Raw genomic sequence first — 15,023 nt, 5'->3', positions numbered from 1 at the left:
CTTAACCCCTTTTCCTTTATTTTGTCCCACCTTGTCTCACTAAGGTGCCTGAATAATTACTCCTGCAGCTGCACATGCGCACAAATACAACTGTGCACATGCAGGTTGGCTTATCTGCCACAGGCTCTTGATGCTCGCTGCACCTTAGTTACTGCCAAAGAGTTAAGAAATAAAAGTGTCTGTAAAGAAAAATGACAGCCTCTCACCTATTTTTACCCTCAAGCTGGAAAAAAAACGACAACAGCCTGAGGGGTTGGCAAATATCCAAATGAGCGTTTGCCTGAAAATAAAGGCTCATTCGGAGACATCGTCTCGGAAATAACTTTAGTTTAACTGCTGTTTCAGTTGCAGTCTTAAGTCAGGAGGCTATGGGGGCTGTGACGAACCTTTGGAAAGAACTAGAATGTCTGAAGTAAAAGAAGAAAATGTGATTAGAAAAGATTGGCATTACTTTTGGCACGAGATTAATGTGTGCGGTATTAAAAACAACAACAGCACAATGGAGTGTTGGACCTTTATCAGGCACAGCGTGAGTCTCTTATTTCTGCTTTCCGCGGCTCGTTTTATTGAACTGTCATGACTCGTGCGTTTCCTGGGCTTGAAGGGCTCGTTTTAAATTAGCCTCGAACGTTCAATGGCAGGATCACTGAAGCAAGCCCACTCAATATCACATGGCCCAGCGCCTTGTCTTTAAAGGATAATGAAAAATGATAAATGACAAGCTGAGGCCAGTCGTCCCCAAGCAACACCTGTTCTTTTCTAGTGACAGTACAATACAAAACAATGCACCGCCACTGGAGCCCCTCCCACCTTTAAGGAACAAGTCGCTACTGGAAAGCCATAAATTAATCCATTCTCCCTCAAGCATCCAAGCCATTAATTGGGACCAATTTATTTACAAGATAGCATGGAACGTGTGAGGTGGCTAACATTAGTTAGTCCGGTATATCAGAGTGAAAATATATTGGACAGATACGGGTCTGTTAAAAAGAACAGATACCGACCAGTCCCAGCTGATGTGATAAAAGCCGGCGTCTGATTCTGCTTCATGGCCTCAGTCTGTAAAATCCGTAATCAAACCTGCCTCACTTGACCTTCAGGAGCTGCTAAAGTGCTGCAAAGGATTTCATTAGTCTGAATGGATATGATAGTTTTACTATTCAATGAACAAAAGACACTTCTGCACAGAATGGATTCTTGAAATAGAAGGAAATTAATGCGGTCATATTTAAAGGGGACCTGTTACGGAGATTTCCAGCTTCGTACTTTTTATTCTTGATTCTACCTGAGCAGCTTCATGTGATTCACGGTTCACAGTAATCCTTTTTTTGGATGTTCATGAGGCTGTTAGAAACAAGCTGTTTTAGCAAACTTTTGGTTGACTGACTGGGGAACATTACTTTGCTGCAACATGGCCTGAAAAGCACTGTCACATAATTACCGTATTTTCCGCACTATAAGGCGCACTTAAAATCCTTATAATCCAGTACACCTTATGTATGAATTCTGGATTTTATGTGGTACACGGCGCTCAAAATTCTGTCAAAAAATGTTTTAGTACGACTTTGGTAAGCTACGAAGCTGAACCGCTTGATGGATTGTCGGAGCATTACAGCTACCGTAGTCAGGAGCTTTGCGAAGTAATCTGGGTCCAAAACTCCGTCCGCTTCAGATCCCAAAGTCAAACGAACACTGCGACATCACTGAGAGTTAAAAACTATCTAAATTCTTGCATCTTTAATAAAATGATCAGTGTTGCTGCTTTACCAGGCATAACAATTATGTTTAACACTCAGGCATCCATGAAAACAGAATTCATTAAATTTAACAAAGTTAGAAGTTAGCAGGAAGTTAGCTTGCTAGCTTCCACCTAAACATGATATAGCATGTTCTGACTGAGAGATTTATGAAAAAATTTAAATGTACAGCTCTGCTATCACTTCCAACTTAAATGAAGACAGAAAACTAAACAGCAGTGACTTTTGTAGGGTTACTGAATTTGGGCTAGCTGGTATATAATGATGTGCTACATGATCGCTAGCAACACAGCTATGTTAGCATAACATAAACAGTGAAGCTGGAGGATGAATGCTAATGCTTGTTTCGCATAATGGGAGTTATAATTCGGTGTGCCTTATGTATGAAAACAGACCCGTTCATCAACAGTGTGCCTTATAATCCGGTGCATCTTATGGTCCGAAAAATACGGTGGCAGATAACTACATCAACCTCATATTGCATCTCAACACACCAACAGGAAATAACTTTCCTTTGAGGAAAGAAAAGATGAGCTTTCGGGTTAACGTGTGATCACAAAGCCATTAAAAAAAAAAAAAAATGCAGAAGATTATTACACATGTACTGTATATATATGTGTACACACACACACAGTACCACAGAACAATAATCCAGACAGTTAAAGCTTATTACACTGCGACCTGCTGCTCACTGATGGCTGTTTCCCTCCAAGTCTAGTGTATTTACACGAGGCTGTAACTGCTTTCTAATCGTCACACAACCTTTAAATAAGGTGCAGCCATAGGTGAAGCAGTTGAAATATCTCTGCGCTGCTATTTGTGTATTACATGTTTGTATTGATGAGAAACCTTACTTGGCAGGGACACACGAGGACATGGCTCACAGTGAAAACTAAAACTAAGGCAAACGATTTTATTTTAATTAAAAATGTTAGTTTGTTTTCCCTTTTTACATAAATAGTTTTTTATACACACGGATGGACAAAAGACTTTCCGAATGGGGTTGATTGTATTTGATTCATCTCATTTGTCCCTCATAACATGAGACTTTTGTGCCCTCGGGGACTGCTTTATTGCGTACCGAGATATTTTTGAGTTAGCACATTCAGTCCTCTCTAATCTTTCTTTCCCTTTTCTTCTAAATTCACACAACCTCTTTGTTGGTTTCATTTATTAAAACTACATTCATAATTATTAGTACAACTTCATTAAAAGTTGCATATGGGACCGCATCCAAGCTGAACTGTTTGCACCGTTGTGTATCTGCGTGGAAAAAAAAACACATTATTTACTTCCACGAAGGTCACATCTCCCCTTGCACCATCACTTTGATCAACGGTGCAAAACGGCACCGCAACACTTCACTGCTCTGCCTATACAATTATGCAATCTGCCTATAGAGCAATCTATTACGACTGTAACTGAGTGGAGAAAATAACAACTGTGTAATCAAAGCCTCTAATGTGCTCTGCAAGTTGCTGTGATCCCAATTTAATTTATTTAATCAACAAACGAGACTTGATATTGCACTCGCAGCTTGGATTCCCGCGTGAGATTGTTCTGCATCCCGGGACGTTGTTTATTATTTTCCTTTAGTCATCACATTTAAGAGAACAAGAAGAGATGATGGGCTTTGTACTTCAGCACATCAGATAAGCCGATCTCAATGAATGAAGTGTTTCCCACACATGCTGTAGGTGTGGCGATACCATACAAAGAACACAATGAATAAACTAAGAATCAAATCAATACTTCCTACTGAGCAGCCGAAAATGAAGCTTCCTCGTGATGTTGCGACTGCAGTGACATGGAAGCATCTTTCGGATAGAGGAGATCACTTTTAACCTACCTTAACAATGTCTTCATTTGAGGACTTGCACTGCACGAAAGCCGAGACGTCAGTGACTGCCCCGTTCATCTCAATCGAGACCATTTTGACAGGAATGGCCACAGTGCGTCCGGTCAGAATGGCCGTGTTGATAATCTCGGTGTCCTACGGAGACAAAAAATAGACATGGCATTCACGAAACAGTGAGAGGCAGAGAGTGATTTTCCTTGATATTTCATCAGTATTACTCATGTCCACATTTAAAGCCATTACCATCAGGGCTCCTGTGCCTACTAGGTGATACTCTCAGTGGCGGAGCAGAACTCATTACTCTATACTGAGATGTCTTTCATTGGATTTCATCAACTGACATTTTTATTTCTGCGCACTTTTCTTCCAAATGGGGATGAAATGGACAGAAAAGTAATAACCACCTCTTTCCCCCCCAATTCTGTAGAACCTCGAGTAAAAAATTCAGACAAACAAGACATTTACTGTACTGATGCACTGTGACGGACCTAACCTTTATGCAATTCTAGCTGGAACACACAAGTCTAAGGCACACTTGGGTGCGTCACTGAAATCCTAATTACTCTGGAAAAAGTGAGAGAAAGTGCTGCTGTCAGTGTGAGATTTCAGAGCAATGTGTTAAAATAGCTTTTAATGGGAGGACGTATGACAGAAAAGCTCATTTATTCAGGCCTAATGCATCCATTTTTGTTCATTCATTGTCCATTCAACAGGCTACATGATTATTCTAGTTTGAATCAACAGCCATGCGGGTAAAGGAGAGAAAGTATAGGGTAATTAGAATTTGAATCAGCATAGGGCGCGAAGGGCAATGTCTCAGTTGCCCATATTATCAAAAATCTGTCAACTGTAGTCGAACTGCTGGGATGGTGTTTGATTTGATCATAAACAACAAATACACAAAGACTACCTGAAAAAATAGGAAAATGATACAGATACAGCTGCAAATCTGTGCCATGATTCCATAGGTTTTATTCAGCTGCCTCTTCTCTGGTGCACACAGGAAAAATGTAGAAAGCAGAAAGGGAAAGGAGTGGGCGGCTTTATATTAAGGCATTTCTTTCACACACGTTGGACACTCTTATTCAAGTTTAGAAGTGTTGTTGCTAGTTTGCTGTCTAATTAGTTAACGTCTCTCTTGTTTTCATGCAGCCTCAAAAAAATGAACATAAGTGCTAGAGAAAAAAAAACCCCCAAACATCATCCCAGAACATGAGCAGAAATCTTGCTGGAACACGTGAGCACACAAGCAGTTCTTAAATTAATCATAAAATGAATTCATGCCTTAGATAGGCACAACCAGAGATAAAATCAGTCTGCTATCAGACAGAATTGTCAACTCATTACACTCTGACTTGCAGATCTAGACCAAGGCAAACACAAAAGAGGACAGAAGTAAGAATTAAAAGGACGTCATTCCTGTGTGTCTGCTGGCTCATTTTTAATCAAAACCGAAAATGTTTGAAATTAATACAACTCGCGACAGCCTCACTGTCACTTTTTATGGGGCATGATTTTTTTTTGGCTTCTTTTACATTAGTAAGGACATTTCCACTTTAAATCAGAGCAGAAACAGTACAAATCTGTGCATAAAAATATACCCGATAACTTTCATTTCCTGAGACCAGAGCCCCCTGCATAATACCAGCCCGCTCAAAAATAGTGGAAATGGGCGTTAATTTGCATTTACTGTTAACAAACTCCATCCATCCATCTATCCATCTTCATCCGCTTTATCCGGGGCCGGGTCGCGGGGGCAGCAGCCTAAGCAACAAACTAAGTTAACAAACTCATCTTTAGAATTTGTGCTTCATTTGGATGAGAGCTTGACTAGTATTCACAGCGTCCTTATTTGGGTTTCAGACTAACAAATAAACTTCTGCAGTCTTGACTATTGACAGCTAAGACTGCAAAAGAGCAAGGTACTTTAGTCTCTACGAAATAGGATTTGCAAGCGCATATATATATAGTATCATTTCTTTAACAGTGAGCATTTCCATCAAAGTTCAATCATGAATCATTGATGTAGCAAAAAATAGAACAAGTACAGAACTTTCAAGAACTTTCTTGACTAGAGTTAGAAAACAGTAACTTCACTGAGTGCTACCTGATAGAAAACCCTTTTGCTTTTTGCCAATTTTATTAACCAAAAAAGAGAAACTGCCAAACAACCGGCATTGCTCTGAGAGAAACTGCTTTGTTAATGCCAGAGGACAGGGGAGAATGGCCAGCAGCAGTAACTCCAATTACCACTCCTTACAACCAAGGTATGCAGAGGAGCACCTCTGAATGCACAAAATGTCTTAGTCGATGGACTAGAGTAGCAGAAGACCACACTGTGTACAACTCCTGTCAGCTAAAACACGAAACTGAGGCTACATTTACATCACCTCACCAAACTTGGACAATATAAGATTATCTTGGAGCACTTTGAGCCCCTGATGTTCAGGTTAAATAAGCATCATACACCACAGCCTACCCAAATTTGCTGCAGACCAAGTTCATCCCTTTATACCTACAGCACACCCAACCCATGTCACATAGCTCAAATCATCTCAAACTGGTTTCTTGAGCACGACAATGAGTTAACACTCTCCACAATCACCACATCCAAGTCCAGAAGAGCATCTCTGGGATTCGGTAGAATGGGAGATTCACATCACGGATGTGCACCAACTGTGTGATGCTGTCATGTCAATATGCACCAAAATCTCTGATCAGGTGAATCTGTGCCATGAAGATTTAAGGCTTTCATTGCTTCCTTTTGGCTTCAAAAGGCAAAAGGGGTCCAATCCAGTACTAGCAACGTGTACCTAATGAAGTAGTTGCATGATATTACACTAGGTATTACTGAAGGTACTAGAGAAGCCTTTTTATGATTCACAGTAACCAAAAATAATGCTTATTTATTTTAAGTTTTTGTACTTTCTGAAACAAAACATGAGTTTCCTTCTCTGTCCGTTTACATCAGTCTTGTTAGTAATTGGCTGCCCTTCAAAAACAGAAGGTTTGAACAGCCAGTGGGTGAGATGTAGCTCACAGAGATAACCATATTAAAGATATGCCTTCACTATAGCATCATAACAGATTCATGAGTGGAGCTTTTATTTCTGTTCTTTTATATTTAAAGAAAAGTCTATTAGGTCCTCTTTGACCTCTATTATAAATCTATATTAGTTTCTTGCTAGTACCTTATTCCTTGTATCTGTATTATCCACATGCATTTATATCCTTTTAAAAGGATCTGAACCATTAGGGGAACAGCATGCTTTTTGGCAGTTGTATTAACCAAAAATATGTTCTCATCCCAGTAAAACCCCATGATTAAACAATCTATTTCAAAGACCTTTTGTTTGGAATAAAAAAAAAATGTGTTCAACAAATTCTAGCATTAGAACTGATTTGTTTTTGTTATTGAAGTTAAGGCATCAGGCATGAAAAGCAGCCTTTTTTTTTTTATTAGCTTAGAGTGTGGGGCCAATTTATGGGAAGCAAAGCACACCAGACCACCTTGGATAACTGACTGGATTCTAGGGGACAATCCTAATTGAAAGACATCCTCCCTAAGCTCTCCTTGCTGTTCCAGCATCTGGTAAATATTACAAAACACGAGACACTTTACCAGTAAATGTGTGCTGCAATGGGATCTCTAATTATACTTACCTAAATTCAAGAGAGAACAACGATCAGTCATCAGTTTGCTCGGCTATTGTTTCACTTATTTATCAAGTTCTTCAGGAAGCAGTGAAACCGTTTTTTAAATACACCATGGCAAACATTAAAAATGCTGTTGTCATCTTACTGAACACAAGTGGATTAGTTTTGTGACTTTAAAAGCACAAAACTACAATTCAAACTGGCGCACCCGACATCATTAGGCCCAGGTAAAAAAATATCAACTGGGCTAAAGCCTGATTATTTTTTTCATGTCATAGAGGGAGGATATCTCTAAAAACGTCATCCGAGAACTGTAGCTCTGCCTGTATCAAATCAAGACCACGTGCTGCTTGTGAGGGGCAACCTTACTTTTAAAGTTTGAAATAATATGGCGCCCGGTTATTTCAACGAACTCCTCAACATGTATGACCCCAAAAGAGCACCGAGATTGTCTCTTAGCACAACCAAGGTCTCGATTGAAGCGTAGAGGAGAGCGGGCCTTCGCAGTAGCAGCACCCAGACTCTGGAATAATCTGCCAGAGGAGATTCCTACTTCAGAGTCTATTCAGTCTTTTAAATCGCGTCTTAAAACTCACTTTTTTACTTTGGCTTTTAATTCGAGTTCAGTATGAGAACCATCAGGCATGTTTTTATTTTTTTAAATTGTTAATTCATTGTCTTCTCATTTATCTGTATTTGTTTCTCTAGTGTTTTTTCTTGTTTTTAACCGATTGTGAAGCACTTTGGTCAACTGTACAAAACAATTTTGAATTGAATTGAACCAACCAGAAGACAGAGCTGGCATCATGCAACTTTGAATCGTGCATATCTATTCCAGTAGAATCCAACAATAAGATTGTCAACTTGGAAATAAGCATAACAGGTCCCCTGTTAGTGAACGTTTCCCAATTTAACCAAATAAATCAAGAAAAATAACCTTTTAAAAAAAAATAAAAAATAAAATTCTGTAATATTTAGTTTTACAATTTTATAACTTTATAAAATGTGTTCTGTTTGAGATGATTGTGTGTTTATGTGTGTGTATGTAATGTCAGTTTCCTCTAAGTTGTGATTACAGACGTTGTACAACCCATTTCTACACATCTTAGTTGCAAATGCCCACAGAGGTCTGGGTTTGTGGAATAATGAGGCGAGTTTACTTTGCGTGTGAGTCCACAAAAAATGCTCAACTATTACCATCTCTAGCTGCCTTTGAATAATGTAAGCAAATACTTTTTGCCAGATGTGTGTCTTTATAAATGCACAAGCGTATACATTTGAAAATAACACATGACTTGAAGCTCTAGAGTTTGTGCAACGCAAAACATCATTTTTTATTTAACATCTGGTCGATGCTGTGGCAGAGAGCAGCTAATGGAAGAGGGAATCTGGCATAACTGTTACTCCCTCCTCTGCATCGTCCTGCCAGTTCTCTCTCTTAAAAAAAAGTCATGTGAAAGAGGGCTTTAGTGGTTTGGTGTTAATAGCGGCTCAAAATGTGCAATAAGCCCCGGGGTTGATTTAACCTTACCACCCTGGAATTGTTTCACTTTTGACACTTTAAATTCACCAGTAATTCCTCCCTTTTCCTCCCCCTTCCTCCTCTCATCGGCAGCGGGTGAGCTGTAGTTAGCACACAACCCGGGGACGTCCACCTCTCTGTGAGACGCTCTTCTTCATTCTTCGTCCTCGCCGTTCTCGCTCCTCGTTCGCTGTTCGTGACTCCACTCTAGACATTCATCTCTGTCGCTTTGTGACACAAGAAGCATCATTTTTGTATTTTAGGGACAGAACCGCCTCCCGCCTCTGTATATCCACAGTTTCACAAAGAGCCGATTTGTTCTACAGGCTATAAGTGGGCGTTTGCCACCAGCTGAAAAGTGCTAGTGGATCTGCATCTGTGGCGAAGCTTAAAATGAGTACAGAAAAATGAAGAAGATGAAGAAAGATGTGCAATATCAGAGTCAGATTCTTGTTATATCATTAGAGTTGTTTTTCTTTGACCACTGTACTCTTAACATAATTAGTTTCCGCTCTAAATATTTTAGTACCTTGACCTGGGCAGCAAAGAGATGCTAATAAAAAAGCCCTTGGGACACATTGGTTGAACTGATAAATATGCAGCGGTGTTCATGTTTGTTGCGATAGTTACTCTGCAATCTGGTCATAAAATCATCCTGTTTATACTTTGTTGCTAGACGATGTTCCTGTTAAGGGCTGGAGAAACATGCACCTGCTGCAGGGTCAGATCGGTGCTGAGAATTCAACGTTCATAACCATCACCATCAATCAGTCATAGCCAGCAAATTACTCATGTCCCCCCCAAATAACCACAGCGACTTTGAAAACACAAACAATCACCACTATGTGGAACTAGCGGCAAATAAAAAGTTTCATGAAAACTTGCCTCAACTTCCTTTATGTTGTCCTGTTCCTGAACTTCTGCCAGTGCACTTTTGCACCACTTGCAGTATTCTGCATTATGATGCATGCTGGATCTCTTCCATTGTGTCGAAATGGGAGCTATTTAGCCTTAGCATAATTTTGGGTAAGAAAGCAAAGCTGCAGCAATGGGGCAGGTTGCCCCAAAGCTGAGGTCGTTATCACAGATGTGACGGTTCGACCCTTTAAAGATGAACAAAAAAAAATGCTTCTGCTTTCACTCTTGACCTAATGTGACGGCTTCGGGCTTGGACACTGCAGTCTCTGCTAGTGGCATGTGCTGTTTGGTCTCTGGGTCATAGCAGGAGACCCAACTCTCATCACCGGTAATGATCCTCGACATGAAGGTTGTGTCAGTCTGACACAGAAGTTGATGTTTGCTTTCAGCACAAGTTTGATGTCCATGGTGAAATCACGCAATCACGTGAGTGGTGAGAACAGGACCTCTACAGAGTTGTCTAAACACGGCTGGAAGAGGAGCTGGAAGCCCCTCTGTGCTGCCTGAGGGGGAGACCTTCAAGGGGAGAGGAGCTAAACTTAAGCTACTTAAGAATCTGCGACGATCAGTTGGACTTCTCCTTTTGCTCTGATAGACCCACCTGTTTTCAGTTTGCATAGTTTCTATCATCGGTTCTGAAAGTGTGTTACATTTCTATCTGGACCAGAAGGGTCATCACTCTCACTCTTTGATATGAAAAAAAAGCCTATCTACAAGATACTCTCCTTTTTCAAGGTGACCATATTGGATCCTGACATCTGGAAATAGTAAATGTTGCCTGCTAATAATTGTTTTTTAGGTTTAGGCTAAAACCTAAAAAACAAGCAATCCTTGATAGACTAATTGGAAGCACTCTAAATTCCACTGATGTGAAGACGTTTTAAATTGATCAAGCCTGACTGGTCTCATTGTGCAATTTGTTACAGATCATTTTCTTCATTTTAGTTTGAAAACACAAGCAGGGAAGTATTTTTAGCGATGGCCATGAAATTCCACAACAACTAAAATAATAAAATGACAAGAATGCCTCCTTTTAGCATTTACATGATGGCTGCGCTTAGCGACTGCAACTGAAAGCCATTACAATAAACAATTCGACCAAGCGAGGAGAGAGTAGAGGTGGCAAATTCTTCCATGCAGCCTGGTTTGGATTGCACATTTTACAGGGCAAAGCCATATAGGCAGAAATCTATTTCTGCAATGCAGTGAAACACATCTGGGTGCAAGATGCATGCTAATCCCAAATATCAAGGAGCCCAGAGATATTAAGCGAACCTTATGTTGCAACAGATGTGAAGCACACAAAGTCATAACTGCAGCTCAAGTATATTTAATGGAGCTTTAGATGCAGAACTGTTGTAATTATGCAAATATATAACAGATAACCAAGAGCTGTTATTAGAAGCACAAAGCCTCAGGAGTTGTCAGTGTAGAGCTCCTTCTTATGTCTTAAAATATTTTTAAAAGCATATTTTCTGTATTGTAAGAGAAAACATTAGCTAACGTTGTACTGGTAGAACAGCTTAACGTTTGAAAAAGGGTTGATGGCCTTCGCTCCTATGAATATGCAAACATCCTCAGAAAAAAGCTTTGAGCAATTCTTAGACATTTACTGCTCCACGCAGTCTGCTGTATTATGCGTCATGAACAATACAGTTTCATTACTGGAAAAATAGCGGATTTCAATATGCTAAACAACTCCGTCAAAACCACAAAAGAGTTAAGTACAAAGGCAGGTGTAGCTGGATGTTCTCAGCACTGCTTGGCTGGTTAATTTCTCTTTGCTTCCATAATCTTTACAACGCTCAATAATTGCCACCTTTCAAAAGGCAAAAAGGAAGAGTCTAGATTAGAAGAGTAATGGACACTTGGACTGGTCGGCTCTGAACAATCAGTAAGTCGCTGCAGACGGCGTAGGTGTTGATTGGATGTATGTGCAATGGCAAGCTGTCTGTGTGCAGAATGCTCTGCACACATTGTATACTGAAACTAGACCTGCTGAAGAATGACTGTGTGCTGATTAAAAGGAAAAATAGTATTAAAAAAATAAAATCTTCAAAATTAAGTCAGGTTTGCAAGGAAGCAGAAAGTGAATGGCTATTAGACTTTTCAGAAGAAATACGTAAAAATCTTGTACTGTACGGTTACTTTTTACTGTTAAATGACTAATCCTGCAAAAAAATTGCTAGAAAAACACAGGAAATGTACAGTAATGTAACATTTTATATAAACAAAACTGAATACTGTAACTGATTAGCATTCCAAAGTGTAGCTTATTCTATTCTATACATTCTCTTCCTGTTTAAATAAATCACTGAAGTGCCGTAAAATACTGGTGACTGTAACAGCCGGTTTTATTTAACAGTAACAAAGTGAAACATCTGTTTTGTGCACCAGTACTTACAAATTGGTATGCAGTATTTACAAAAATATCTAGAGTATAATGTATTTCTCATTTGCAATATAACAGACTGTCTCTTATTTACCAAAGCTGTGTTTTTTTCCACTGTACTTTTAGTTTAGTTGTAGTAGAAATGAGTCCCTGTTATTCAGAGCCTTACATAAGCATGTTGCAGCACTAACACATTGTCAGAGTTATATTCTACAAGGGTACTGAGCTTTTAAAGAAACCAACCAGTGTATTATTCTGCTTCTATGGAAGTCACACAATGGCTAATGTAATAGTCCACACAGAATTTGGCTCATAATATCAGACCTAGTGATGGTTTTACTAGAAAAATATTTTGTGACCGAATAATGTGTTATATTTCAAAGGCTTAAGGCAGAAACCTTCACTAACAGCTTAACTATAAACTACTAGCATTTGAAATTAAATAATATTGAGTAAAATAAAATGAATATGAATTTTAAAAAATTACATCCATATGAATTTGTCATTACTCACCATGGCCAGAGGGATGATGGCCTGAATGTCCCGCTGCACTACCGTCAGTTCTGTCACGACCTTCTCTGAATCAGGTGGTGGGTTTTGTCCCTTATAATCAATGTTCCAGTTGATCCTTCTGGTTACCGAGAGGCTGGTGAAGTTCTCCATCTCAAAGTCCAGCTGCATCACCTCGACATTGCCCACAACATCCCTGCCAGACCGCAAGGAGACAGCCATCAAACAGAGCCCAGCGTAAATGTCAAACACTACTCATAGCAACATATTCATTCAAACGCAGGAGAGTGTACATAAGCGGACATTCTGGCAGCATATTCGTTTTCAGTGATGAAATTGTTGACTAGATAGTGCTTAATTATTAAAAATGTCATTTAGTGTGTGGTTGACACACTGCTTTTAATTTTTTTTTAACGCTGTCCCCGAGTTACCCTTGAGTTGAAACGAAGAAATAATGCATTCATTAAGACTTCAGCGTGTGAAACACTGCAGCCAAGAGCTTTAGAGCTGAATAGATACTTCTCAGATGGCGCAGTTTCAGTATTTGTTCTTCACTCAAAGCGATTCTACATTTACATATCTGTAAGTAGAACTTTTTGTAGACCTTCAATAGAACACCATATATATAAGTTCTGCATATATTCATATACATAAGCAGGTGATCACCTCCAAAATAAGGCCGTAGCTTTTTCTCTCTTGAATAGAAAGGAGCTGTTTGAAGATTGATCACAGTTTTGTGGTTGGATCAGTGAATCAATGGCCACAAAGCTGCCCTGGACAAGACCTCTGATTAAAATCTTGGCTCTAGGATTTGGTTTTTGCTCTAGTCAAATCAATGTCGCGCATTCAGCAGAGCTCAGAGGAGTTGTCAGCCATAGTCGATGATGACAACGCCCTATTGCAACTTTTCATTCAGTCGGCGGGATCATAAACAGCTCCTTCACTGTCTTCATCAGATTTCCTGACAGATACAAGGTAGATAACAATGCTATAGAATCTTAAAGGTCATAGCCAGGAGCAGACTGAAACATGAGTTTAGATTGGGTCATTATTCCACCCCGTTCTGCTCATGCAACCCAGCAGAATGCTAATATTGCTGGCTCACTCTACCGTCTGTTTAGGGATATCCAGATATCAGGTTTTTATTTTTACTTGGCAAGTAAATTACAATGTAAATTGTAGTATTTATAACAGCAATAATCTTTCAAATGTAGCAAACATTTACTAGGAATATACTGATTACAGCAAAGAACACATGTAGAAAAGCAGTCATATAAAATAATCAGGATATACTTTTAGAACAGAGAGAGAGAGAGAGATACTTTTATATGTTTTTATATCAAAACATCAAGTACAAGTATCCAAAAACTTCAATTCAATTTCATTTATACAGCGCCAAATCACAGTAACAGTCGCCTCAAGGTGCTTTATATTGTAAGGTAGATCCTACAATAATAGATACAGAGAAAAACCCAACAATCATATGACCCTCTATGAGCAAGCACTTTGGCGACAGTGGGAAAGAAAAACTCCCTTTTAACAGGAAGAAACCACTGGCAGAACCAGGCTCAGGTAGGGGGCGGGGCCACCTGCTGCGACCGGTTCAAACTGATCTTCAGCTCACACAGTGTTTCAGCTGGTGTTCTGGATCCACCCAGTTTCTGACTGGCACTTATTTTTCAGTATTTAACTGCATCTCCTTTTAATTTTCTCCCTTTCTCAACCAGCACTACTTTGGCCGCCTTGCAGAGAGAAAGGGAGGATGTTGCATGTTGTTGCTGTTGTGTGAATTTGTGTTTTTATGCTAATTGTTTTGTTTTTCTTACTAACTTTAAGTTTAGATTTAAGAAACACGCACTCAGTCACAAATTTCTTTGGTTTCTTGGAAAATGAAAGCGCTTTCTAACGGTAACATTTCAGACACGACAGCAGTATTTCTCGAGGTCTCGCACTGGAACTTAACACCCAGCCATCAGCAGACAGCGTGCTGAAATTTTCTCATTTTAACTAATGATATGGTTACATTTTGAAAAATAAGGAACTATCTTAAAGGCAGGGAACAAAATAATTGGCATGTACTGTAATTACAGTGCACAGTTAAAGAAAAAACCTGATATTAGATGTTTTTAAATGTTCCTATATCCTTTACTTATATAAGAGTGTCAAAGGGGGCATTATTGAGAAATAATAGTTTTCTAATGGTTTTCCTACTCACTTTATTAAGTTATCATATACAACGACTTATTCAGGGATTGACTTTAAATGAAACAGAGAGAAGGGTCTTGTCAATAACCAATCACTGCTCCCTAATCTCGCCAGCTTTCTCCTTCTATCCAAAGGTCTCAGTGTTGAGTCTGTGCAAGGAGATTGCAAATTCTGTTCTGCCTCTCACTTTGGAATAGACGTCAT

The 15,023-nt window shown here is 39.4% G+C and overlaps 1 protein-coding gene across 3 annotated transcripts in view; it reads right to left on the bottom strand.

Moving 5' to 3' along the window:
* The window catches only part of tmem132e (transmembrane protein 132E), a 440,362-nt gene that overhangs the window by 45,930 nt on the left and 379,409 nt on the right, over positions 1–15,023 (bottom strand). For all 3 annotated transcript variants that reach the window (XM_082549921.1, XM_082549922.1, XM_082549920.1), the window contains exons 4-5: positions 12,618–12,810; positions 3,607–3,750 (exon numbers count right to left, since the gene is read on the bottom strand). In XM_082549921.1, coding sequence (XP_082406047.1) covers positions 3,607–3,750; positions 12,618–12,810 — 337 coding nt within the window. The remainder of the gene's footprint in view (positions 1–3,606; positions 3,751–12,617; positions 12,811–15,023) is intronic.

This window comes from Aulonocara stuartgranti (genome assembly GCF_965226115.1).
Source record: "Aulonocara stuartgranti genome assembly, chromosome: 10".
Taxonomy (NCBI): domain Eukaryota; kingdom Metazoa; phylum Chordata; class Actinopteri; order Cichliformes; family Cichlidae; genus Aulonocara; species Aulonocara stuartgranti.
Note: the sequence above shows the minus strand (reverse complement) of the source record. Positions and strands in the feature narration are given on the sequence as shown.